This window comes from Boeremia exigua (genome assembly GCF_020726555.1).
Source record: "Boeremia exigua strain MPI-SDFR-AT-0100 chromosome Unknown C7974scaffold_1, whole genome shotgun sequence".
Classification (NCBI taxonomy): Eukaryota; Fungi; Ascomycota; class Dothideomycetes; order Pleosporales; family Didymellaceae; genus Boeremia; species Boeremia exigua.
Genome location: NW_025763518.1, coordinates 3,114,075 through 3,139,929, shown reverse-complemented (window position 1 = coordinate 3,139,929; position 25,855 = coordinate 3,114,075). Strand labels below are relative to the sequence as shown.

At 51.8% G+C, this 25,855-nt stretch overlaps 10 protein-coding genes across 10 annotated transcripts; 6 read left to right on the top strand and 4 right to left on the bottom strand.

The window, feature by feature from the left end:
• Nucleotides 1–386: 386 nt before the first annotated feature.
• C7974DRAFT_408304 (uncharacterized protein) lies at nucleotides 387–716 on the top strand (the record flags this gene model as incomplete). The annotated part of the gene is made up of 2 exons (XM_046143322.1): nucleotides 387–634; nucleotides 692–716. The coding sequence occupies 2 exons, from the start codon at nucleotides 387–389 to the stop codon at nucleotides 714–716; spliced, it is 273 nt and encodes a 90-aa protein (XP_046003386.1).
• A 203-nt stretch (nucleotides 717–919) lies between these two features.
• C7974DRAFT_25126 (uncharacterized protein) lies at nucleotides 920–2,652 on the bottom strand. Its single transcript, XM_046137486.1, has 2 exons — nucleotides 2,367–2,652; nucleotides 920–2,280 (listed from the first exon to the last, which is right to left on the bottom strand). The coding sequence occupies exons 1-2, from the start codon at nucleotides 2,607–2,609 to the stop codon at nucleotides 1,009–1,011; spliced, it is 1,515 nt and encodes a 504-aa protein (XP_046003385.1). The 5' UTR covers nucleotides 2,610–2,652; the 3' UTR covers nucleotides 920–1,008.
• A 10-nt stretch (nucleotides 2,653–2,662) lies between these two features.
• On the top strand, nucleotides 2,663–4,699 carry C7974DRAFT_24899 (amidase signature domain-containing protein). The gene has a single exon (XM_046137480.1). The coding sequence runs from the start codon at nucleotides 2,887–2,889 to the stop codon at nucleotides 4,648–4,650; it is 1,764 nt and encodes a 587-aa protein (XP_046003384.1). The 5' UTR covers nucleotides 2,663–2,886; the 3' UTR covers nucleotides 4,651–4,699.
• A 48-nt stretch (nucleotides 4,700–4,747) lies between these two features.
• On the bottom strand, nucleotides 4,748–6,466 carry C7974DRAFT_300947 (heterokaryon incompatibility protein-domain-containing protein; the record flags this gene model as incomplete). Its single annotated transcript, XM_046137825.1, has 1 exon — nucleotides 4,748–6,466. The coding sequence occupies one exon, from the start codon at nucleotides 6,464–6,466 to the stop codon at nucleotides 4,748–4,750; it is 1,719 nt and encodes a 572-aa protein (XP_046003383.1).
• A 283-nt stretch (nucleotides 6,467–6,749) lies between these two features.
• C7974DRAFT_24988 (uncharacterized protein) lies at nucleotides 6,750–8,770 on the bottom strand. The gene is made up of 4 exons (XM_046137483.1): nucleotides 8,507–8,770; nucleotides 7,894–8,454; nucleotides 7,294–7,846; nucleotides 6,750–7,100 (listed from the first exon to the last, which is right to left on the bottom strand). Exons 1-4 carry the CDS (start codon nucleotides 8,553–8,555, stop codon nucleotides 6,971–6,973), a joined length of 1,293 nt encoding a protein of 430 aa, XP_046003382.1. The 5' UTR covers nucleotides 8,556–8,770; the 3' UTR covers nucleotides 6,750–6,970.
• Nucleotides 8,771–9,542: 772 nt separating this feature from the next.
• C7974DRAFT_24933 (protein DML1) lies at nucleotides 9,543–11,961 on the top strand. The gene is made up of 4 exons (XM_046137482.1): nucleotides 9,543–9,754; nucleotides 9,964–10,620; nucleotides 10,671–11,239; nucleotides 11,361–11,961. Exons 1-4 carry the CDS (start codon nucleotides 9,683–9,685, stop codon nucleotides 11,626–11,628), a joined length of 1,566 nt encoding a protein of 521 aa, XP_046003381.1. The 5' UTR covers nucleotides 9,543–9,682; the 3' UTR covers nucleotides 11,629–11,961.
• A 1,694-nt stretch (nucleotides 11,962–13,655) lies between these two features.
• C7974DRAFT_24917 (uncharacterized protein) lies at nucleotides 13,656–15,861 on the top strand. The gene is made up of 2 exons (XM_046137481.1): nucleotides 13,656–13,940; nucleotides 13,991–15,861. The coding sequence occupies exons 1-2, from the start codon at nucleotides 13,842–13,844 to the stop codon at nucleotides 15,551–15,553; spliced, it is 1,662 nt and encodes a 553-aa protein (XP_046003380.1). The 5' UTR covers nucleotides 13,656–13,841; the 3' UTR covers nucleotides 15,554–15,861.
• Nucleotides 15,862–16,543: 682 nt separating this feature from the next.
• C7974DRAFT_408298 (uncharacterized protein) lies at nucleotides 16,544–17,924 on the top strand (the record flags this gene model as incomplete). Its single annotated transcript, XM_046143321.1, has 2 exons — nucleotides 16,544–16,650; nucleotides 17,717–17,924. 2 exons carry the CDS (start codon nucleotides 16,544–16,546, stop codon nucleotides 17,922–17,924), a joined length of 315 nt encoding a protein of 104 aa, XP_046003379.1.
• Nucleotides 17,925–18,954: 1,030 nt separating this feature from the next.
• On the top strand, nucleotides 18,955–20,107 carry C7974DRAFT_24748 (uncharacterized protein). Its single transcript, XM_046137479.1, has one exon. The coding sequence runs from the start codon at nucleotides 19,339–19,341 to the stop codon at nucleotides 19,999–20,001; it is 663 nt and encodes a 220-aa protein (XP_046003378.1). The 5' UTR covers nucleotides 18,955–19,338; the 3' UTR covers nucleotides 20,002–20,107.
• Nucleotides 20,108–22,042: 1,935 nt separating this feature from the next.
• C7974DRAFT_24675 (uncharacterized protein) lies at nucleotides 22,043–23,644 on the bottom strand. The gene is made up of 2 exons (XM_046137478.1): nucleotides 22,922–23,644; nucleotides 22,043–22,869 (listed from the first exon to the last, which is right to left on the bottom strand). The coding sequence occupies exons 1-2, from the start codon at nucleotides 23,427–23,429 to the stop codon at nucleotides 22,073–22,075; spliced, it is 1,305 nt and encodes a 434-aa protein (XP_046003377.1). The 5' UTR covers nucleotides 23,430–23,644; the 3' UTR covers nucleotides 22,043–22,072.
• Nucleotides 23,645–25,855: the final 2,211 nt, after the last annotated feature.

The window sequence follows — 25,855 nt, the reverse complement described above, 5'->3', positions numbered from 1 at the left end:
GCAGGGTTCTTCAAAATCGGACGGGCTGCATGTTTGAAGGCAGTTTTATCACTGGGGTTGCCCGACAATCGTTTGCCGTGTGACCTTGCCTATTTCCGTGCGCGCGGATATCGAATTCAAGGCTGCCAACTGTTGCGCCCGCTACTGCATCGTAAGCCCGAAGGTGACCACGATTGGAACCGCCAACAAGACGGCTTCCGGACGTCCCGCACTTAAACGAGCGTCAGCACCTCAGACGTGAGAGCCGTTTTTGTGTCCTCATACTCCACTTGCGACTACTGTCTGCTCATTTCCATCGACTTGGTCGACTTTCCATCTCCGACAGTGACAAACATCACGCCACTATAATCATGTACCTAGAAAAAAGAGACAACATGGGGTTCAAGATGGCCCCCGCCCTCATCATCTTCCTCGTCATCCTAGGCGCTGGAGGGCTGGTCGTCTGCGCTTTCGCAATGATGCGTTTCTGGGGTGGCGATGACGCACAAGATACCAGCTATTTGAATCGGTCCGTGGAACAAGATCGGTACATGAAGGAGGTGCGAGACAGAACATGGGGCAAGCTGCCACGTTACTACGTCCAGGGACAGCAATCGAGTCGAAGCCAACTTGCGACTGGGGGACAGAGCGTGAGGTATGTTGGTGTTGGTTAGAGTGCCGCGTTCCTGAGTAGTTGACTGACACTTCGCAGCGCAAGTAACACGACGTACGGTTGAATCTACAGTTGATGAACAATGAAGGCCGTTGTTCGAAGGAATGTATCAGAACTGTCGTACAGACAAACCACAAAATTCGGGGTCCGCATCGAGGCGTTGGCGATTTGTATGACATGTTTAGTCTTGGAAAGCGCGAGTATGGTCTAAGAATGATGCCAGTCGATACAAAGGTATCGCTTGGGGCCCGAAGAGCATACGATGGCTCATGGCTACAGATCGATATCTGCGATGCCTACGACAGGTTGCGTTCGCCCGGAGGTGGGGCATGCCTAATGTTGATTCTCTTCTATAGTCAACTTTTTGCTTCAATAGGTAGTTGGTTCCATGGGCAGATGCTTGGGCGATCGAGAGCCAGAGCCCGCAAGCTCTCAAGGTCAGTGCCGACCACAGCCAATGGCCAGGCGATCCACTCCCAATTGTTGGGTCCAATTACTACTGCTGCTGTTACCACAAGGTTAGCAGCTGAATCATCAAGCCACCATAGCCCCCTTCCTACTTCTGCATGCATAATTCCATAGTGAGCCATGAGTACCCAAGCCTCGATGCACAGTTGCTCAAGCAGCCTTGTGAACGGCAGAGAGCACTGGACTGCGAAGTGAAACACTGATGTCCAATCGAAGGACGGCCCATTAGATGATTGACCCGAAGGGATGGAGTCAACCAAGCTCCAAACGATCTTGAATGATTGGATAAGACCCTGCCAGCCCTGCCGGAGTGTATCGAAATAGTCCTCATAGTTTCGATGAGGGTTTGACCACATTGACTCCAAGCTCCTCAGTCGTTTCTCCTCATCGCGATGTGCAATCGAGACTGGAATTGCTTCGGACCACGTCTCGCGTTGCACCACAAATCTAAGGGGACCATCCTGCAGCTTGCTCCAGCCGGGCACCAGTATCACTTGTACTCCTCGCATAGTTCGTAGACCGCGGCAAATGACGTGCGCAGCCTCTGTGACAATCACTTCTTTTTCTCTGTAGGTGGAACGACGCCACACGACAAGGTTTCGACATTCGTTCCTAGCTTGAAAGGTGTTGTATAAGCTAATCGCTGTAGAAAAGGCGAACAGAGCTTCAACATTGTCGCCTGAGATCTTTCGAATTTCAGTCATGTAGCGACTTAGACCCATGTTGAGCCCCATCGCCGCCAGGTTTTGGTAGCCTTCCTTCGCATCTGCAGATTCTAAAGTAGTCGATATCTGCAGAGCTGTGATGGCCAATACCCCATGAACGACGAAATCGTGCTTCAATGCCAGGTCTGGTATTGCTACGCACCATGCTTGTTGGGGCTCCAAGCCAAAACTCATTGTTTTAACGGTGTTGCTCACAAAGTGCTGAAGGAGTCTACCAGCATGAGACCGGATAGATGTAGGAAGTCGGTTCAGTATGCCTTGTTGCAAAAGTGCATTTGTGAAGTGAGGTTCCGTCGGTGATTGTGGTAGAGGAACATGTTGCTGTTGCAGGATCTGGCAACGACTTGCGGGTCCTGGCGCCGCATCAGGAACACGCAGGCTACAAGAGTAGTTGCGTCTTTGACAATTCTGACAGCCACCTTGAGCTTCGTCACACTACTTGAGCTTGTTAGTGCTCAATCTGAACAACATCCCCTGAGCAGACGCGTGTGAGCACTCAAGACGAGCGCAGGGCGCCATACCTTGATCCTCCTTTGTCTGCAATTTGTACACCCAGATTTAGATTTCCGGTGGAAACGGCGCGCACGCATTGCGATCGGGTATGTAGCCTCGATGTTCGAAGCCACAATGTTGTTTTCGGTCGATGACAATTCCAGAGCAGAGCGAATGACTGGCAAGCGACCCACTTCATGTTTGGCCAAAGCTTCATCAGCAACAGGAAGCGGCGCGCCAGCCACCAGTCTGTCGGGCTCCTGCGTCATCATCGTGTAGGATTGATCTTCGAATGGATGCTTCAGTGGCTTGGTGTCCTCCAGTTACCTAGTTCACGATCCACTTTCGATAGGCTTTCGTTTCCCGTTCACTAGTTCCGCCCAAAGTGGGGTAGACTTTGATTGCAACGTTCGGCCCCCAATCACAGTATTGGTTGCACGGGTCTGCGGTGAGCTGTAGTGCTACATGCACGCAGGTACAAATACGATTGCAATCGCCGCTACCGCGATTGCTCTGTGTTCACAATAGTACTTCGATCTGGTCAGCCCGATGTATCGAGGAATCGCTTTCTTGGGTCTTGCCCTCAGCGCGGGTGCACAGCAAAACGCGTCGAGCATCCTCAACGTTGATCCTCCGCAGGAGCCATTTCCATACGCATTCCCGCCTCAAGATGCAGCAGGCACATCGGCCTTGTTTCCAATGCCCGCCTGTGTAGGCATCACGCTTGAAGAAGCAACGATCGATCAGCTGTCTAATTACATGAGCAATGGGTTACTTACTTCCGCGCAACTGCTTCGATGCTACCTCTCGAGAGTGCAGCAAGTTGATGAGTACATCAATTCTATCATCGAACTCAATCCAGACGCCGAAGAGATTGCCACTGCATTAGACGCAGAACGGGCTGATGGTCATGTGCGTGGGCCGCTGCATGGAATACCGTTCATCGTCAAGGATAATATCGCGACTAAGGATCTAATGGAGACGACTTGTGGGAGCTGGACGCTATTGGGAAGCGTGGTGCCAAGGGATGCTCACGTAGTCGCGAGGCTACGAGAGGCGGGCGCACTTCTGATGGGCAAAGCGACGCTATCAGAGTGGGCTGACATGCGGTCAAATAACTACTCCGAAGGATACTCACCAAGAGGAGGCCAAGCAAGAAGTGCCTACAACCTCACATTGAACCCCGGTGGAAGCAGTTCGGGAAGCGCGGCGGCTGTAGCAGCGAACATCGTATCATTCGCGCTGGGCACAGAAACAGATGGAAGCGTCATCAGTCCAGCAGAACGAAACGCACTGGTCGGAGTCAAGCCAACGGTAGGCTTGACATCGCGAGCTGGTGTGGTTCCTGAGAGTGTTCATCAAGACAGTGTTGGCACTTTCGGCAGAACCGTTCGCGACGCTGCATACGCTTTCGATGCAATCTACGGCATCGATCCAAGGGATAATTATACTTTAGCTCAAAATGGCAATACCCCATCAGGTGGCTATCTGCAATATTTAACGAATAAGTCGGCTCTGAAAAATGCGACCTTCGGTGTCCCGTGGGAGACCTTCTGGATATACGCAGACGAGCAGCAGCGAGAACAACTCCTTTCCGTCATATCAGCAATCAAGGCTGCAGGTGCTACAATAATTAATAACACGGAGATACCTAATCGAGAGCTAACCGTCTCACCTGATGGCTGGAACTGGGATTTTGGAACTACGCGCGGCTATCCAAATGAATCTGAGTACACAGTCGTGAAAGTGGACTTCTACAACAACATTAAAACCTATCTCTCCGAGCTAGAGAACACAAATATACGCTCGTTGGAGGATATAGTGGCCTACAACTATGCTAACGACGGCACTGAGGGTGGGAACCCGTGGCCACAAGGCATTCCAGCCTTCTACTCTGGCCAAGACGGCTTCTTAGCGTCTTTGGAAACGAAGGGTGTTATGGATGAGACATACTATCAAGCACTCGCATTCACGCAAAAAGCTACGCGAGAAGACGGTATTGATGCAGCTCTCGCGAACAATGGGCGACCGGTCGACGTGCTACTGGTCCCGTCGAATGTTGGACAGACGTATCAGCTCGCGGCTCAGGCTGGATACCCCGTCGTCACGATCCCGGCTGGCGTACACGCGCGTTCAGCTATGCCGTTTGGGTTGTCGTTGATGGGTACTGCCTGGAGTGAAGCGACTCTGCTGAAGTGGGCCAGTGCAATCGAGGATCTGCAGCTAAGTATCGAGGGATTGCCCAAGAGGACATTGCCGAAGTGGCATGCGTACAAGGAAAGGAACATACCAGTCCCATTTTCTGATCCTTAGGCGAGACCCTGTTTTTCGGGTGTCACCGAAAGAGTACGCATGTCTGCTGCTGATGGAGGCACGTGCAAGATTGTCTATCCTCAGGCTATGCACAAATCTAGCGCAATTCCAGATACTTGAAATCGCCCGCATGTATCGCCTCGCCATCCATGATTCCATGTATGTAAGCGTCTCCAAGTACGGTGTAGTATCCATCATGCGGCCTTAATATGATGGGGACTCTGCCCCCTGTCATGACAGCTACACAATCTCCAGGCAAACAGTTCTTGGGGATCCAGCCCATAAGGCCTTTCTCGGTGATGCAAAACGTCCGGCCCTTGCTCACGGAGGCAATGCTATCAGTAACACTACGGAGCTGGTAATCGCTGGTTTGGTACGTTGTGCGCGACCCTCTGAACCACTCTTCCCAACTCTCGAAGCACTGGTAAGAGGACAAGCGACGCTTGCTGATATGGCTGCGACGGTCTATCGCATTAGTCTCATATCCACCGCACATGGTGAGCCAGAAGGCTTCCTTCCGTGTCTGGTATCGGCCATCGTAGGGCTTGTCCTCGACTGGCTCAGCGATCTCATACATATCATCCAGTATCTCATTACAGTATGAGCGTGTCTTGCGATATGAGCCCAGACGCCTCGGTGACATAGTCACTATGCTATCAGTCAAAATACCCTTGATATAGAGAACACCTGGTTTGGCTTCGAAGTCGGCAGCTTTGCTTAGACAGGCATTGTATCTATAGAGATTACGAAACCTCTCTGTCCAGTCACTGCTATACTCCTTGCCTAGCTCCACTGTCCAGTCGGGAACAAATGTCGGTACGTTCAGATTGCGTGACTGGTTCGGAGCTACATGGCTGAGAATATCGAGGCGGCCAGTGCGCTCAATGAGCGCTATCGCAATTTGCTCGTACACTTGTTCCACAGGCAGATTATAATTGGCCTTCAGGAGGCCTGCGTATCGCTCTGCTGCCAAAGCCAAGATGCCGTACACTTTGTCGCGAGGGTCGGTGGCCTGCCGTACTCGGAGAAAACCAAGACTGTATGAGAAGTCCTGCTCGGCGTAAGACTGTTTCACCAAGCTCAGAGCAAGCGCTGGCTGTAGCGAATCTCCTATCCTGAACAGGAAGTCCGAGCTTAGCTGCATGTCACAGCAATCGATGCTTTTGACGTGGCGGCGGAAATGGTCCAGACACCGGAAAAGCACATCACCATCGAGAACATGCTGTCCACACTGAAAGATGGATGATTTGGCAAGGATCCATTCTTGTGCAGTCCAAATACGTGTCCACCAGGATCTCGTCAACAGCGAACGGACAGACATCGCCGTCTGTTCGACATTACGCTCTGTTCGATGCAACGTTAGATGTTCGCTGGGATTATGCCCAAACTCTTCAAGAAAACTGAAAGCGAGCGCTGCATCAGAACGCGGCTCGCCCAGCCACACAATGACATTTGAGGCTCTGGAGTATATGTCGTTCATTCGCGAGACCTGATGAGACCGCTCCAGGACGTTGTGTTGGTCGATGCAGATAGCGTCAATCCAGAGTACGCGGACTTGATCTGCATATCGAAGAGCTCTTAGAATTGAGAGAAGGTTTGCCGTCACTGCAAAGTGCGTTCCTTCTAGATTGATGGACCGATCAAGCAAAGGCTCTCCCCATGCGTAGGATAGAGCTTCATAGTTTGTGTTTCGAGCCCCTGCAAGCAACGATGTGACGCTGAAATGGCAAGCAATAATACTCCGTCGATCCGATGAAGGAGAGAGATGCAGCAGCCTGATTTGGTAGTTGGATTTATCCAGTGCAGTATATTGCATAATGAAGCTGAAGGCATCATCATTGGTGTGTCCAAGGAAGGTGGGGTAGGGAAGCGAAGTCATCCCACGCTATTCTAGTCTCGAAAGGCAACGGAAAGACCCCACATGACTAACGACTCACAAACCTACTTCAACCGAAGCCTGTCCTACCTGTTACTTGCTCTCTCTTGCTCTTTCTTGCTGACGTGTAAATAGACGTTTAGAGAATGTTATCTATAATTAGTAATAAGCTTAAATTATAGTAAAGCAATAACGTACTAGCAGAGATCCAAAGGGAAGAGATAATCACAAGGTTAAAGAGCACTAGGGAGGTTAAACTTTAACTATAGTATAAAGTAATTTAAACTATATTTAGTGTTAGATTACCTAGTTAGCTAGAGCGCTCTGCTACACAACTATTATCTTCAAGCCGTCCACCGTGCTTGGTATCCAACAAGCTCTTCCCACCTAGTGCTAGCATTAGTCTTACTTTAAGCTTTCTCCCACACGTTATTCTTATGCCGCTTAGACTACCACCCTTCCTGCCTCCGCTCCTGTTTGGCTTCCTTCCAAGACCGCTTGTCCTCCTGCTCTAGCTAAGTCTACTCTTATTCTTCCTTCTGCATATCCTGCTGCTTCTGCTCGTCTTGCTGCTCTGCTCGTCTTGCTTCTGCTCGTCTTGCTGCTTCTGCTCGTCTTGCTGCTTCTGCTCGTCTTGCTGCTTCTGCTCGTCTTGCTGCTTCTGCTCGTCTTGCTGCTTCTGCTCGTCTTGCTGCTTCTGCTCGTCTTGCTGCTTCTGCTCGTCTTGCTGCTTCTGCTCGTCTTGCTGCTTCTGCTCGTCTTGCTGCTTCTGCTCGTCTTGCTGCTTCTGCTCGTCTTGCTTCTTCTGCTCGTCTTGCTTCTTCTGCTCGTCTTGCTTCTTCTGCTCATCTTGTTTCTTCTGCTCCTCGTCTTGCTTCTTCTGCTCATCTTGTTTCTTCTGCTCCTCGTCTTGCTTCTTCTGCTCATCTTGTTTCTTCTGCTCCTCGTCCTTCTTCTTCTGCTCCTCTTCCTTCTTCCTCTGCTCCTCGTCCTTCTTATCGTCTTTCCCATCCTTCTTATCATTGTTGTTGTTGTTGACCTCGATTTTCACCTTGATCTCGACAGCGATCTGGACACTCAATTCCACATCGTTCGCCCTGATTTCAGCATTTTTTCTTTCCTCGAGAGCTGCGTCCATTGCGGCGCGCATAGCAGCGGCAGGATCCTCCTCAATCTTTGTATACGTAGGTCTCGCGTCGTAGAGCACGGCGGCGACCGTCTGTGTCGCGAGTGCTTCAGCCGGAACAGTCGCATTTGCAGCCTCGGTAGCACCAGGTTGGGCGACACCTTTAGTAGCAGTGAGGGTGCGGGGATTGTAGACTGTAAGATTGTCAGAGGTGCGGCTGAAGCTTTGGGTGCGTACATACCCATTACAGTCTCAGTTTCCTGCTTGCCCCGGTTCGCTACGATAAGTTCTTGTTTGAAGATCTTGGCATCGACCTTCCTTCTCTCTCGGCCCCCGTTATCAGCTCGAGCCTCGAGCTCAATGCTGACTATGATCTGTTGTACGACCAAGATAACGGTACTCCTATCCGGCTTCTCTTGCGCAAAAGCCACTGCACGTAAGACATTGTCCATCTCATTGGCGGCAGCGTTAGCCTGCTGATCAATGAGAAGTACTTGGTTGACTTGTTGGAGTATGAGCTCCTGCGCATTCAACTCCTCTGCCTTCTTACGGCCCCCGTCATCACCGTTCTTGTCGTTACCGTTCTTGTCGTTACCGTTCTTGTTGTCACCGTTGATATCAATCTCAACGGCGAGAACTTGGTCAACCGTAACTTGCGTGATCTCTTGACGGGCTCTAGAATCGAGAGCAACGAAAGCAGAGGTCATGCCGGAAGCTGAGTCTACACAGACATCGGCTTGCGGCAGTGCAGCTTGGGAGCTGAGGTCTCGAAGAGCATGAAGGCTCGTGATAGGCTTGCTAGCTATAACAAGTGTTAGTAACAGTGGACGTTCAGAGAATACTGGTTTGGGTACCTGCGAGGCCGGCTGCGAGCAGCATAGTGGCAACAAATCTAGTAGACATTGTGAATAGGAAGTATGATTATGTTGGTGACTGTCAAAGTGCTGGATTTAAGATAGACTCTGGAAAACGTCACAGACGTTTGGTCGAGGAAGAATGGGATTGAAAGAGTGACTCGAACTTAGAATCAAAGAGTGTGGATGCTCGTGAATCGGTCAATGGTGGTTCCCCCAACTTTATATGCATACAACTACCTCTTGCCTGCAGACACCGGTCAATCGCTCCGAACGGTTCCAAAAAACTGTCATTCGTCCTACTATCCCATACAAGAGGCGCAGACACTTGCCTGAGGCTTGCGGCTGTCGATCATCCGGGCGTACGCCAAGAAGATTTATCTTGGTGCCCGAAATTGCAGGAATCGTGACTCAGGTATACCTGCGTGACACTGTATTTATGCCAAGAGATTATCATATGCGACCATCATATTGCTCTTCATGGCTGGGTGCGAGACGGTACTGAAACGTGGAAGCAACGGCCTGCGACCGAGAGCTGATATTGCATGCAACTCCGGGGAGAATGAAGCACAATCCGAAGTGCCGCCAGTCCAACAGAAGCCCTGCTGCTGCTGTCACGAAAATGTAGCCCTTGAGTTGCCCAAAGTGAATGGGCCAGCACGGATGGGCTGGGGAAGGGCGGGGGACGTCCGACCGCTGATCATCCACTTGGCACAACACAGAACCAGGTAAGAACAATAATCCATTATCTTATCAGGACTCTTTCTTGTTAGAGCCTACTTCAACAGAGTTATTCAGCTTTAGCTCTGCGGCTTACTGGCTGCAGAACTGCCAAGTGGCTGGTCGGAACCGCCTGGTTACAGTGCACATCGTTCGCCTTCAAACTGGAGTGAAATAGATCATGAGGCAGAGAACATGACGAAATAAAGAGGACGAACAAGTTCATTCAGCCAGCAGGACCTTGTGCGCAGTGTCGTGTTTGCGTGATTGTGCTTTGTGGAAACTGCGCGTCATCGTGTCTGCAATGCGGAAGTGGGGCAATTGTTGTCAGAAATTCACTCGCCGCCCACGCTATCTGACAGGCCGACCATCTTCAGTGTGAAACACTTCTGAGCCGCCACAACTCGACTGTTGCTGTGCTGCCGCCAATCGCTCAATTGAGCGTTCGTCTACGAAATGCACGAAGTTGTCACCCTCCAGTTCGGGTCGCAGAGCAACTATCTCGGCACCCATTTCTGGAACACGCAGGTAAACTCTCTCACGTGTTCGTTTGGGCGGCAGCCCCATTGGGCCATCTGAAATCCTTAGGCCCCTCTCTCGTTCGTTATGATGCATGCTTGTGGGGAGGCCGCGTACTCACGTTGCTTCGTCATCGTTGTTTACGAGGTCATCTCGCTCACCATTAGATATTCGTAGAACCCGCACGCAACTACTGTACAGGTTCTGATTTATCACAGGAGTCCTACTTCACCTATCCGCCTGAGCCTGAATCAGCTGTCAATCATGACATCCACTTTCGAGCTGGAATCGCCCCAGATGGCTCCGACACGTTTACTCCGAGAGCGCTTATTTATGACCTCAAAGGTGCATTCGGGAGCATGAGAAAAACGAACGCTCTCTACGAAGCCGAAGATGACAGAAACATATTAGATCAGACAGGAGTATGGTCGTCTAAACCCATCGTGCAGCGAGCAGACCCAATACCACAGTCCACCTACCAACAACATCTCGATGCAGGCCTAGAACCGCCTCAGCTGCGGACCTCGACGGTGAAATACTGGTCCGATTACAGCCGAGTTTACTACCACCCAAAGTCGATCGTCCAGCTCTCCGAGTTCGATGTGAACGACAAGCTCATGCCTTTCGAGAGCTGGGACGTCGGCATGGACCTCTTTGAAAAGCTTGAAAGGGAGGTGGACTTAGTTGATAGAGATCTCAGGCCCTTCGTCGAAGAGTGTGATGGTCTACAGGGCCTTCAGATCATGACCGGCGTTGATGATGCCTGGGGTGGATGGGCATCTGGTTGGATTGAGCGGCTGAGGGATGAGTATGGAAAGCTCAGCATCTGGACTTGGGGCCTAGGGGACCAAGGTGCAAACACAACAGTTCCGAGGGTAAGGTGTCACTACATCTTGGCTCGAGAATTTCTTTTAATAGACAACAGGAGAGACGCTTGCAGCAGATTGTCAACTCATCACGATCACTCCAGCCCCTCGCGGAACAGTCTTCGGTATACATACCATTGTCCAATCGACCAGCTAAGCTCCCAAAGTATCTTTCCTTTGATGCAACTTCGCCATGGCACGTGAGTGCTTTGCAAGCCGTTGGCATGGAAAGCATGACGATATCTTCCCGTTTGAAGGACTCGAATGGCAGACATGGAACCCTACAAGATGTGGAAGATACCATCAACAGCACCGGAAGACGAAGGATTGCCAAGTTTGGGATGAGCATTGCCGATCCAAATGTCTTGTCTGAAAATGCCAAAGACGCACTCGGGGCGGCTGGGAAAGACAAATCGGCCCTCTTGGAACATCAGAGCAGGAGCGATAATCAAATGAGCAGTTTCGATATTGACGCATTCTCCAAAGACTACAAGCTTGCCTTTATCAAAGAGCGGAAAAGAGAGCACATCTTCGCGAGAGCCGAAGCGTATCGCGGAGCGTGGCAGATGTCAGACGATTCAGGCCGCAGCCCTCGGGACAGATTTGGTGACGGACCGGCAGTCGAAAGGTACGTTCACTTGAGAACTAACTTCTGCTCAGCTTCGCCGCATGGCGGTCTGCTGTGACGAGCAGCTCGGCATCTGCCGCTATCTATCGAATCGTATACAGCAGACACTAACGACTTCTAGATACACCACGCCGCTGCTGTTCCCGTTATTGGACAGTTACCCATCTATTTTCGATGTGGGATCTGGGCATACCGAGAACCTCGCTGTTCACGCTGGACTTACCACTAGCACAGCTGTCGCGGAGCAAGTGCGAGCAATCGAGCAGATCGTGAAGCGACTGGTAGCAGTCGAAGAAAGAGAAGCTCTTTGCAACGGCCTGCAGGTGATCGCGGAGGAATACGATGAAGGATGGGACGGTGATTTCACCGACAGCGATGACGATGACTGAGTAAAGCTGCTGTTACCCCGGCTTAAGCATCATTACGAAATCATGACTTGTGCAGCCTGGCATCAATCTTTCCTCTTTGTCCATCCTGCGCTGTCAACGACACGAGGTGGCTTGCCATTGTCGGCCAATCTCACCCAATGTCTAACCTTGCAGGCACACCAACCCCGGCCAGTCCATGCACGATCACACGCTATCGATAGCGGGCACACACCAAAGCGGTGCTCCAATACTTCGTACACGGCATTGCATCATGATGCAGTGACGTGAGCAAGGCTCACGAACCGAAGCTTTCGAGGGCTTTGCCCTGCGCGAGCAAACACTCAAAAAGGCACTTGAAGGGCTAAATGCAAAGACACATTGATGATCTTGGCGGCCGGCATCGAGACTACAGAATCACACCTGCATTGTCAACGGATATGAAGGCACGTCACGATGATCATCATTGTCCTCTTAGGTCAATTGGTGGTCATGACGATCTGGATATCCTGAGGTTCCCAAATCAAGCCATCAAACCACAGTCCATGATGCGCTTGCATCACAACATCTGGGGCTCTCGAAGTTTCCGAGATAATCTTTTTCTACAACGTGATTGGTGGATGCAGAAAAAGACTATCGTTGCCTAGGCTATAAGCGCAGCCTTTGAGTTCACGTCTCACAAGAGCTCGCTTATCCTCCATGGCGAGAGGGGCACTCACGCGATACGATCAACCTGTCTAGAGAACGGCGCCGGAAGCTTGTGCAGGTCCCGCGCAGGAACACCAGGTCCCAACGTACCGACGCGCGTTCAAAGCTCGCACTGCACAACAATAAATCGCACACTATCATTGGTTGCTCTTTGTTGCTGCTGGTGTTCTCATACTGTCGTAGACGGTGGTAAGAAATGCAGGCGGTTGAGTGGGCGGCCGTATTCACGCCCAACCTCCTGCTGAGAGCCGGCCACAATACTGCATGGCGCAGGACCTCCCGAACTTTCGATATTAATGCCTGCCAGCGATCGGTTGGGTTGGGTCGTGGCTTGCACCGCAGACAACGGTTTCCCGCCATGCATCTAAGCAGCGCTGCTGCCCCGCCATCGCGATAGCAACCAGCCGGCCGCACACCTTGCTGCTGGGAGCCACAACGGCGTTCCAGAATTCAGAGTGACGCATCATCGGTGGGAGGCTGACTTGAGGCTTTGCTCACAAACTCAATCGGTCTGAAGGTGCTTACAGTCAGGTTTCAATTATTCGCATCTGGCGGAGCGTCCGGAGTCTCGCGATCAATCAAGCGCAGATAGCGCAATAGATTCTGCTCACGAGATCGGCCTCATGGGTGCTGCTATTGATAGACACCAAGCTTTTTGAGGCTGGTGATTATCCTCGGTCCAGCAACGGCAGGACACGCCCAGACAGGCGATCGCAACTTTGGCTGTGGTTACATCATAGTCTGGCTCCTAGACGGCGCTGATACGGGCACTTACTGATAGTGCCCTAGACTACCTAATTAGCTCGGGAGAAGGAATGGGTTCCAACGTCCCCACCGAAAATCAATATCAGCGACCACGGCGCGAGTCTCCTTCGCAGGATGATTACGAGAAGGCAAGCGACCGTTCCATGGTGCAGAGCACAATGTGCGTGCAATCTATGAGCCTGTTGTTATGCAGGACCGTCAGCATGAGCGGTATGGTGGTATTCGCTTGATGGCTTACACACTGTCAACAAATCCCAGTAGGCACCAGCATCCCCTGTATGTGGCGTATGTGTCGATATCTGCTGCTGTGATGATTGGCCTGGCCACAACTTGGTTTTACGAGCTGTTAGGGCAATTGCGTCCCGCGCTCGGCTGCATTGTGCTTGCCACATCGAGCGAGTGTGCTCTCACCTACATACCACGAGACCCACATTTACGAGGACTTGCCGTCTTGAGGCAGATACAGGTCACTACCGCCATCACCAGTCCAAAAGACCGTCAGGAAACGATGTCGGAGTCTTCTCCACAATGCTGGCTAGCGTATGCAACCTTAATCGTCGTTCGAGCTGCATGGAAGGCTGGGGAGTGTTTAGTGGCTCTCCCAGAAGACGCATATTAATCGACTTCCCCTCTCACCCTCGTCTTGTTACCCATCAGCCATAAAGGTTTGTCAGTTGCAACTCGCTCGCTACGGTTGCAAACTACTCTCGTTCTACTAGTGCCTCATTCGTTCGAGCACTCGATCAATCGTCACTGGAAACAGGATGAAGGTCACCACCACGTTCTTGGCCCTCGTGGGCGCAGCTGCCGCTGCCCCATTCGCTGAGTACAAGGATGACTATGGCTACTCTGCCTCCACCCCCGTGAGTACTGCAACTGGCATGCGGTAGACGCAAGATGTTGACCAGTGTAGGATTACAAGCCTTCGTCTTCGGATAAGCACTACACTCCCGGGCCGACTTACTCTGAAACCTACCCGACCAAGTCCAAGGATGAGTATAAGCCCTCTTCGAGTGTGAAGAGCTACCCGGTCTACACTCCGGAGCCTACCTACTCTGAGTCCTACCCGACCAAGTCTAAGGATGAGCATGAGTATGAGCCCTCTTCGAGCGTGAAGAGCTACCCGGTCTACACCCCTAAGCCTACCTCTGAGGACGAGTACCCGCCATGGAAGCCATCCACGACGCCTTACTCTTCGTACTCGCCCCCCAAGTCTTCCGACTACTACGCTCCTCCCCCTCCTAAGTCTTCCGACTACTATGCGCCTCCACCGCCAAAGTCCTCCGACTACTACGCTCCCCCTCCCCCTAAGTCGTCGGATTACTATGCTCCCCCCCCACCTAAGCCCACCACGGCTTATCCTGTTCCCCCGAAGAGCAGCGACTACTACGCCCCCCCACCACCTAAGTCTTCTGACTACTATGCGCCCCCGCCGCCAAAGTCCTCCGACTACTACGCTCCCCCTCCCCCTAAGTCGTCGGATTACTACGCTCCCCCGCCGCCTAAGCCCACAACTTATCACTACCCCCCTGCTCCTAGCTCTTCAAAGCACTATCCCATTCCCTCTACTTCTGAGTACCATCCGGTCCCTCCCTATTCGACTGGTCATGTTCCCCCGAAGCCGTCAACGACTCCCTGCCCTGAGTCTTCAACATACTACGCTCCACCCCCACCTAAGCCCACCACAGCTTATCCTGTTCCCCCCAAGAGCAGCGACTACCACCCTCTGCCACCACCTAAGCCTTCGACTGTCTACCACAACACCACTACCCCTTGCCCTTCGGAGACCAAGACTCCCCCGCCACCCAAGCCTACCACGCTGTACCCCACCAGCAAGCCAGCGCCTCCTCCGGAGACTCACCCGACTCCTGCGCCTAGCAGCAAGCCTGCGCCTCCGCCTAGCAGCAAGCCCGCACCTCCGCCTGAGACTCACCCAACTCCTGCGCCTAGCAGCAAGCCTGCACCCCCACCCGAGACTCACCCGGCACCGCCTGCTTCGACACCTGTCGCACCCAGCAGCAAGCCCGCACCGCCTCCTGCACCTCCTGCCTCGACACCTGTCGCACCGCCCCCTGCACCGCCTGCTTCGACACCTGTCGCGCCCAGCAGCAAGCCCGCACCGCCTCCTGCACCTCCTGCCTCGACACCTGTCGCGCCCAGCAGCAAGCCCGCACCGCCTCCTGCACCTCCTGCCTCGACACCTGTCGCGCCCAGCAGCAAGCCCGCACCGCCTCCTGCACCTCCTGCCTCGACATCTGTCGCACCGCCCCCTGCACCGCCTGCGTCGACACCTGTCGCACCGCCCCCGGCACCGCCTGCTTCGACTCCCGCGCCCAGCGCGACCACACCAGCGCCAGTCCCCTCAAGCCCTGCGGCTACCACTTCTGCGCCCCCACAGTTCACCGGCGCCGCAGCCTCCAACAAGGCCTTCGGCGCTTTCGTCGCTGGCGCTGTTGCTTTCGCCATCATGGCATAATCTCGCGATTGCTTCTATGCACTCCTAATATTCATGACTCTCCTTTGAAACACTCTACCGGTAACGACCCGTATAATGACAACGTCACGTATAGAATGGGTTATGTACAGACACTCTCCTTACACACAAGGCTTCTCTTCTTGGGGCATGGTCAAGCCATGAAATATCATTAGTTACGCGGCTGTCATGGGGGGACAGTTGGCAACCAGGCTTGTAAGTTAGGAGGTGCTGGGCGATAGTAATGTCTTTGCTCGAAGTTGTAGTCTACATAGTAATGCTAGCCACTCTCCGAGGTATTCGTGTCGAAATGTCTTGTGCATCATGATCCCCTCGTGCATCATGCCGGTTAGCCGAACACACCCTGCATCGTACGTACACTAATCATGTATCCCTGCAAGGCCCTACGGATGATATCATAGAAGTAGTAGGTTGGTCTCATATGTCTAAGACTATGAAAGCTACGCGTGTCTGTTAACCAACTCGTTGTTTATTACCTCAGCAAGACACCCACAGTTCATTCCCCGCACCTTACGAGTCGTATCATCAATTTTCGTTAAGTATCATTCATACGTTATAGACGGACGAACACACAGCAGGAGCGATGCACAAGTCATATCCCGCCCCTACATCAGGATCGCGTTCGAAACTTATATCAGCAAACTTGAAAGAGATATTCAACGGTCCCGGCATCTCCCACCCACAGAAAAACTTCACTGCACAGCTCCACAACGCAGAACATCGATCGAACATGTCTCACAATAGTGGCATTGATTCTAACACGAACTCTGGATTTCTGGTCTCATCTGGCGTAACAGGGGAGCAATCTGAGATAAAGCAAATGGCAACCAACCGGGACCACGAGCATAACTCTTCAAAGGGGCTCCAGTTGAGTCCGGTGAGGCCTCGTAAGCCTGAGTCTCAAGTCCTTGAAAAGTGACAGCAAGTTCATGCAGGCCAAGTACCACAAAGACCAAGCAAATGAGAAGCGCTATGGTCAAGGGGGGGCTGGAGTCTTCGATCAAGAAATGGCGACCGGACAACATGGTCGCACTTATGGACGCGCCTAAGCTTGAGGACTTTGGGACGCAAAGGATGCCGTAAATAAGCATGTGAAAGAGTACAGAATAGGATTAGAGGATAGCAATGCGCAGTAAAGGGAGATGACGTTGTGAATGGATGCTTGCAAGTTGTCATGAGATATGCGTGATATGGTTGCGCACGCAGCCAAAGAAGCATCAAATTTCAGTACTGCAGAAACAACTGATTGAGGGTTGTAATACGTGTGGGGGCACTGGGTACAACTTTGGAAGGGAATCCAACCATGTACGCGCAATCATAGGAGGAAGGCCTTGATACCGCATCTAAAGCCATGGCTTATGTTCTTCTCTCTGAGAGACAGCAATCCAGACGAAGGATCCCGAGCACCAGATCAACTCTGACGAGTCCCGGGAGCTAATTAGGTACACAACAAACTTCCCGATCGTGCCAGCACAAGACGCACTCTATTGGAGACTGGCCCGAAGCCATGTGTTGTGGGAATAAAAGTGTCGTTCCTTTAAGGATTCACGTTGTTGGTTTGCGCTCAGGTGATATTGCAGCAAACAGAGAAATGCTCCCGACTTTAGGTACCAAGGTAATCTGCGCTGTGGCTAAATCTATTACCTGAAGGGCTCTGCTCTGCCCCTTTTTGTTACAATTATGATGTTCTCACCATCGCACATCCTCCGCAAAATCCCGCATCTCCACTCGCCGAGCGACCCCGATTTCCGAATCTTCCCCATTTCGCCACACACCAATCATCAAGTTTGCAGTTTCGATGCACAAATTAGAGCAACATCGACCAAAAGCTGTGATGGATTTTGTGTTTTCGTCTTGGCAGCACGCTAATGCAGTAGGAACGCCCGCGAAGCTGCTCGGCGATTGCTCGGGTTGGACTTTGTTGGGTGGTCATGTACGAGTATATAGTTCATTAACATCCTTCGATAAGGTGTGGCTGCAGTACACAAGCATCCCAAGCATTTCAAGCATTCGAAACATCTACTTTACATTACGTCACTCATTACCACTCTGCTCATCGTCACTACTTCAATCAACATCGAGAACCTAATACTAAAGCCACTTATCGTCAATCATGTCGACCCCATCGTCTTCTTCCTCTCGTAGCTCCTCCATCACATTGCCTACCCAGCAAACTCGCCAGCCCGACCAACAGAAGCACGCACATGGCCTCATGGCAACCCTCAAGAAGCCCTTCCAGGGCTGGTCGAAGGATCTCCTTCGCGCACGCGACGATGACGACGACGATTACAACTTTGCGAGCGGCATGCGTCGCGGCGCTCACTTATACTACGAGCCTGAGAAGGACGCCTAGGGAGTGGTCCTGAAGCATGCGACACCAACGGCGGATCCCGCGAGCCAGATCGCGATGATTGCTGCCAAATCATGTGAACCACCCGGGGTGATATGAAGGGATGCAGATGCAATGGATCCATGTCTATACCGGGGACCTGCAGCGGAACTTGAAGAGGAGAGATTGTCTTCTAAGCATGCATAAGCGATATCAGGGCTGTCAAGTTTGGAGTTCCTGTTTTTATACCCATTTGATTAGCAACGACGGTTTCTGCGCTCAATTTGCATTACTGCAGGCAGGCACATTTGACCTCTGACCAGTCACTACTTCTGTAGGATCCAACTCATTCTTGTCAAGGCCAACCAGCTGCGCAACTATAACTGAACAGTTCAATCCAAAGAAGGTCAACATTCTCTGAGCATGACCTGACAGTGATAACAGAAGAACTTCAACGTTTGAAGGTGTTGTGTATACAACGTTGATCGTAATCAGCATTTTCACCCTAATGCTTGAATTTGAGTAGGTATCCTTTCCTGTTGTGCTGAAGTTCTGCATACGTGTGATCACTAAACATGTCAAGGAAGCAGATTCATAACATCGAGCTCATATGAGCACGTTAGCATCGGCGCAAGAACACGACTAGTACTTGCATTCTCAATCTGGACGTACTCTCTTGCTAGCTGCCGCGACAACTCCTGTACGAGCAGAATGCCGGTGGGAACATTGCCGTAGGTAGCGAGTTAACGCGGCATGACCTGACAAGCCAGTCGCGACCGAGGTTTTCCTTTCTTGAGTGTATGTGATTATCTGACGATGTCACGTGAGTCCATCTTTGGAAAACTTGGCCGTGGCTGACATTGCAGATCGATGAGTGACTGTCAACATGTAGATCCTTGATATCGGCGCTCTGTGTGGTCACCGTGTTTCTGTTTACACCCTCTTCGAACATGGTGTCGTATCCATGTATGTTAGGGTTTCGGTGCCTCTTTCAACTTAGGTACCTAGATACTTTCTACGCAAATGGCTCCCGTCACTCCTGGAATCAGGCGTCCAGGGCTGAGTTATTTCCGACAGGCCGTTGGATCCAATAGAAGACTTGTCCCTGCGTCAAGACCATGGGTCAGAAACAAGAACAAATCTGGCGATACTTTGCCAAGCGTCCCAGTCCTTAACAAGGCGCGACTACGCTGCTTTCGCGTAGAATTCCGCCAACCTCCAGGCATTGTCAGCCACCAATGGCCTGTGCGGCTCAACTTGTCTGCAAGATGCGCTGGACAGCCGTGCGCCGCTCGCCTAACAGCCAGACATGTAAGTCGCGATTTCCCCTTTCGCGGGCTGCTTGAGCAACCTCTCGCCCTCACTCAAAGAGCTCTCCTCTCTCGAATCGAACACAGCATATCCCGTCTCCTCCAAAGCCCCACAAAAAAGTCCAGCAATGTCTCTACTTTTCTCAGCAACCCTCCTTGCGACTGTCGCCTCAGCTCAGTTGACGACGTCCATTTGGCTACCTGGTGCTGCGAATGCAAATCAGAGTTTCGTTGGTTCCGTTGTCGCACAGCAAGATGATCGCACCACCCTGTCACTGGCCTTCAACGGAGGTGCCATCGAGTCCGAGTACTACGGGCAAGGACCCGACATTGTGACCGTAGGAGGCACTACTTATGTCGCTTACGAGGCAAGTGCGACCGACGAGGAAAGCGACTTTACGGTGACCGTAGCCCTTGCATGCACGCGGGAGAATGGCGACGCAGTCCCAACCTGCACCGCTACCACGCGAGGTGACGGACCCGAGAACAGCATCCTAGCATCCGACAGCGACTCTCCACAGACCACTATGACTATGAGCGGCGACGAACAGTACTACTTGAACAACTTCAAGCTCGTTATCACAGCCGGAACGGAGAAGCTCAGTGCTTCGGCAGCCGCTACACCTACCGGAAGCACAGCCCAATCGACCGGTACACAGTCGACAGTAGGATCAATAGTATCTAGCGGAGCAAGTTCTCAGGTTGTCCAGGCCACAGGTGCAGCAGTCCCAATGCGTTCGATGGCACCTGTCTTGGCAGGGATGGGCGCAGCAGCAGCCTTCTTTGTTTGATACCGACACAGCAGACGTTTGTTACCATATGCTATGTATAAGCTTGCGTTCATCTGTAGTGCTTCATGATTTACTCGAGCACGCTACGTATAGTCTTAATTCTTCAACATGTACTATCTCTGGGCACCGACTGGACGTTGTGCAGATTCCAAGGTTTACTCTTTCGCTAGACTGCTCAGTGACCGTTTATCTGTCACGCATGAGCCGACCTGTCAATGTCTTGTCCTGTTCCCTAATCGCGCTACGTCTCTTGCTTTAATGCATAACGCTCTTGTTTCCAACCTAGAAACTTCTCTCAACATAGACCTGCAGAATTTCTTCACTGTAGACCCGCAAGTTATTCTTAACACAGATTTCAACACCATGAAGGCGGGCCTGACCTGTAACATGACTAAGTATAGCATTAGGCAAAATTAACCAATCATCTCACAACGGTTCTTTCTTATTAAAGTGTATGCGCTTGACCACGGTTCTCTTGTCGTTATTCTGCAGCTTATTGGCTACAGTTACGTTGGTTCGGATTCTACAAAAGTGTCGAGGTGCTAGTTAGATGTGCTGGAGTGTAGTACATCAGCCATTCCAGAACATACCCAACAACACGTTGATTCTCTAGCATCATGCACGAACATCGTTATGTCACTCACCATTTCCTCACAATGACTACCCTCACAGATACTTAAGATCGCCAAACTCTCTCCGTTTAAACCTTCCAGAGTATACCCAGCACAACCATACCAAACATGCATCTCTACGGCACCAAGTACCGCTCTGGACGACAGCATCCCGTTGAAACAGGCATCTTGATGAAGATTCCAGATGGAAATATGCTCACACTGACAGCTCTTGTAGCCCCGGTCTCGATGACTGGCTTTCCTACCTTTCGCGCTGACGAACTCCATGCATTGGAAGAAACTGTCTGTTTCCACATCGAAGCAGAGAAGATCCCGCAAGATATTCGGTGCTCGTGCTTACAAGGTGGGCGGTTCTGCTTACTTGCAGAGCACTGGCTGCTCGAATATGGCCCTGGCAGCCCCTTCTGGCTGGATCAGAATGGTGAGCCACGAGTTGGATCGCTGATACGCTATACTGGCCTCAAGAAGGGTGGCAAGAGCGCTGTAATTGGTGATTTCGAGGAGCGTATCTGTTGTGTTGAAGGGCTTATGAAGGTCGAAGGAAAGGACGCTGGTTCCAGCGTTGTGACAGGCTGAATGCGCGCTGTCTGGTCGAACAGAATTTCCTAGGCCGCTGTAGACTTGTGATAGTATGCGATTGTACTTGCTCGCGATTTTTAAATATGTCAGCAATCAAATCAACAATGACTTTATACGTCATATGGAATACTTGTAGCAAAGTACACTGTGTGCATGCGAAGAACCTTTTGCACAGTGCCTGGAGCATGATGTAATTATCCTATGTGGACAGCATTCATTTCATATGATTAAAAAGATGCGCATTGCAGTTAGTACGCTGTGGAATCAATACTGCATAGCTCCATTCGCAGTGCCTGTCGTACGGTGTATCCATCCCTGTCGACAGCGTTTATTACGGCGCCCGGGCACGTTCAACTTCATACACTTTTGTAGGATCCAACCCATGTTAATCACTGCCAGTGAGCCACAAAAGTAACACTAATTAACTCCACCCAAGTACAGTCTAACAAGATAGCGCATCCATAAATATTGATTCATACCAAGAGGAAGAAAAGAGAGGAGAAGGTTCAATTTATTTCATAGCGATGATGCTTCTCCATATGTATCTAAGATACCTTCCGGGTATCCTCCCTGACCGTCATGAGTAATGAGAGACATAATCAATGCACATGCAACTGCAAGCCTTCTTCCCCTGCGTCATTCCAAAGTGTCGAGCCGCAGGGCACATGTGCCCGCAGTTCGTGTCACCGCCAATACCGCGAGTGACAAATGCAAAAAGTTACTGGTACTTGGGTGCCTTGTGCGACCACCTGACCTCGAAAAAAATGAAGGGACCATGCCCAAAGTGTGTGAGCGAGTGAATCGAAAGAAGAAAGGATATGTGGTAGAAAGAAGTTGCGCAACGAGACTCATGCCAGCATCTAGCTGAACATATTGCAGTCCATTTCCTTGATTGGGTATTCACCGTCGCTCTCGACTACACCGCAAGGCTCACTCCAGCCGATCTCGAAGGTGTCAGATTCGGGGACGTTCATCTTAGCGTTTGGAGCGCATGCAGCGTCGACAGTGTAGTAGGAGACGATCATGGAAGGTGCAGAGTCCCAGGCGCAGGCATCGGCGCGCTTCTTGAATGCATCGCGGCGCACCATACGGACAGCCTTACGTTCAATCAATGCACGCTTCTGTTTCGGGCAACCCTCGGGTGCAATGCACTCGCAATTGGCACGCTTGGCTACGGTGTCGACCTTACACTTGTGTTGATCAACTACCTTGTACTTGAAAGACTGGTGGCGATGAGGGGTCCAGCGGCTGGGGCGTCCAGACCACTCATTGTCAGTCTCCTCATCGCTAGAGTCGTGATCACTGTTGTAGTCCTCCTCGTCAGAAGAGTCAGTGTTGTCAGCATCATCCTCAGGGGGAGCTTCGTAGGAAGGCTCCTCGCTTGACTCTTCGTCGGAGTTCTGATAATCAGGCTGCGCTGGCGAAGCAGATGCAGAAGGGGAAGAAGGACGACCAGCAGGACGCGATGGAGTCGGTGCAGGTACTGCCGAGTACTGCTCGTCGCTGTCAGGCTGAGTCGGCTGGTATGCTGAGCTGTCAGGCTGAGTGGGCTTGGTCGCGGAGACAGAAGGTGCGGCAGGATTGGTGGGTGTTGTGGTGTTGCCGGAACCCTCTCCAATCTGTACAGCAGCGCAGTTCATGAATGACTCGTGTTCCCCTGTACAATAGTTAGCGCTATTCATACTGTTGTAAAGTTGGTGTATACGTACGGTTCAACCAGATCCAGGCGAAGAGAGCCTTGCCTTCAGGCATGCCAGTGGGGACCTTGAAGTCAAAGGTCTGTACCTCAGGCGATCCGTCCTCACCACGAAGGGGGCAGTTGCCGTTGTAGGAAGCTGCGACCTTCCAGGTCTCGCCGCGATCGGTGGAAAAGCCAACCTGGCAAGACCCACCGTAGTGAGTACCACCAGGCGCGTCGGCAGTGTAAGTGTGATCAGAGAGCTGGAAGTAGGCATCCTGACCTGGCTGCCATGTCACTTGAGCTTCCTCGGTGTCGAAGAGGTCAAGGTGACCACGACAAACACCAGGACTTGGGGCAGTGGGCTGGCCCTCGCTATCGCAGCAACCGAGAGGGAAATTGAGCTCAGGATCGACGGAAGAATCGGTGGAAGCCTTGTTGGCCTCTTTTGCTGCACCTAGAGCTCCAGGGTACCAGAGAGACATGTGTGCTTGAGCTGCGCCAGCCAGGGCGAGCAGAGAGATTGCGTTCGTGTACATCGTGGGTATGTCGTCAAAGTTACGATTCGTAGGATATTTTATGCGTTTCCAGTGGAAGACTGGAAAGAGCTTAAGTAGAGCAAATCTTAATGATCGTTGTGCGGTGGTGATTGCACGGCTTGGTCAGTTGACACTGTTGAATCGTGAACACTGTTCGTGGAGTCCGGAAATGGTCCTGAAGTAGCAACAAGGGCACTCAGAAAGAAGAAAGGGATAAAAGAAGAAAGACGGTCCTGCGCTTTCGATCACGAAAAGAGTGAATGTAGAAGGAATGTCGACGAAGGCTTGCTTGTCACGAGAGAGGGTGTGTCACTGAGAGTGATGCCACTTCCACAACAGGCGGAATCTGGCTTCTTAAGCCGCCTCCAGATGAGTTTTGATCATCTACCAAGGCGCCCGGTGGACTGACTTGCGTTTCCGCTCCGGTAGGATGAGATTCGCGCCTGGGAGCCGTTGTGCGACCCGCATGCCGTATTCTTGGCGGGGGGGAATGTTTCCCCTGACAGATCTTAGCCAATGCGATCTCGCGTTTACATTTTGCCTGCAGGACAGCAATGTTTCACCGTGGCGGCTCGAGGAGGTCTTACCCGAGAGCGTTGGTCTGGTTAGGACTTCGCCAGCCAAGCACGGAAGAAACATCAACGCGCCGTGTTTCACACGATTCCGTACATGGATTAGCGCGGCGCTTCCCTGCTTGGGAGACGACATAGCGGGGCCTGTCTTTGATTTTGCAGCAGATGTGCAAGAATGTGCAGAGTGTGGATATGAGGGCCGTGTAACGAGCAGAAAGACCGATGTCGTCCCTGACTATCGCTGCCCTTTGCGATCTTCCGGTTGTGGCTGTGGCGCGACGTCCTTCGAACAAAGTGCCGGGCGGCACCTTATCGATTATGTGATTCGCTTAAATGTTTCCCACGTGCATCAACTATCCCTGCCCAGCCAACCTTGTCCCCACACCGTCATCCTTCGAGGCTGCTGATCCTCGAAAGCCCAAAGACCTGCCATGTTGGTCTCAGTGTGCATCGACGTGATGGTCGCACACTCTCATTTGTCTCTCCCATGACACGAAACCCCACAGCTGCTGACATCTTGATGGCGGAACTACCACCCCTGAATTTGCAGACGACAGATATCCGTTCCGAACTCCGGGCGACTGCAGCATGTTCACCCACAAAGTAGGTACCGCACCAGTGCACCCACGCCCGACAAGCCACTTGGCACTTTGTAGGATTCAACTCACACTTACCAAAGCCAATGATTAGCACAATTAGAACCGAATGACTCCGTTCGAGCGCGTAGAAGAAAACTCGTGACGAGATTATTACATGATCCTTATTGTCTGATGCTACGTTTTGCAAAGTGGCTGGCCGGACATGCCTGGGTGCAGTATATCTATGCAGGGGCGTGCAAACGAGCATGTGGAGAAGAACACCTCACCACACGGTCTTTTTCCTGGTCGCGGATGTGTATGGCCGCAGCAAGGCGCGTAAGATCCTCCCTCCGCGACTAATGCAGCAGGATACGAAGGCCCGTTCCCAACGCCGGCCTTGAAGCAGCCTGGAAACGTCGACCTTCTTGGCCTGTGCCGGTCTTCCTTGGGAAGCGCCCTTTGCCGCAGCCCTCAAGCCCAGAGCAGTCCGTTGACTCATTGTGAATGCATCGAAGCGCGATCGTGGCCAGATGGTCGCGAGCACTCCCTTGACATGACCAGTGGTTCAAAGCCAATGCATGTTCACTGTCATCTCATTTCTCTGCTAGCTTTTTTTATTACGCCCATTTTGCTGCTGTTCATTTCTGTCAGACGCTTTTGAGATGAAGCCTGGCCCTCGCATTTCAAGCTAGCCATCCACGAGCGCAAACCGTCGAACTCAAAGACACGCTGAAGCAGGTGGTCACACTTGCCAAGGGTGCTACCGCCTTAAGTTTCACTGGCCCCAGTGTGCATCCTCTCGATTGGGTTCGCCCACTGGCGGTAGAGATGGCGGCTCGCCTAGTTCTGTGACAAGCGACGTTACCCTTGTCATTGCTCCCCCACAAGATCATCGTCCTTCATTTCAATTCTGTAGAACGTTGGTTTGTAGTCTAGATTCCAGTGTGATTGAAAATTGTTTCTGGGAGAGCATGCATTGCAAAACAACACATGAATGCAGGTCAAACCTGGACTTACGAGCGGTGCAGCCAGCACACCAGGATCAGAGCGGAAGTACTTCGTACAGTGGCCTTCTGCGAATCGGATCATGTTTAGGGACACCATGATGCACGTCCAAGGATCCTGTAGGCACGACTTTAATGTGCTGTCGACCTGGACTGGTAATGAGAATATCATTCGTTCATACCCGCATTTGATGAGACCGCCATCCTGACCGGGCCGCGGTACCAGAAAGCAGTGCTGGACGTGGCGGCCACAAATGAGGTAGGCTGCGCTT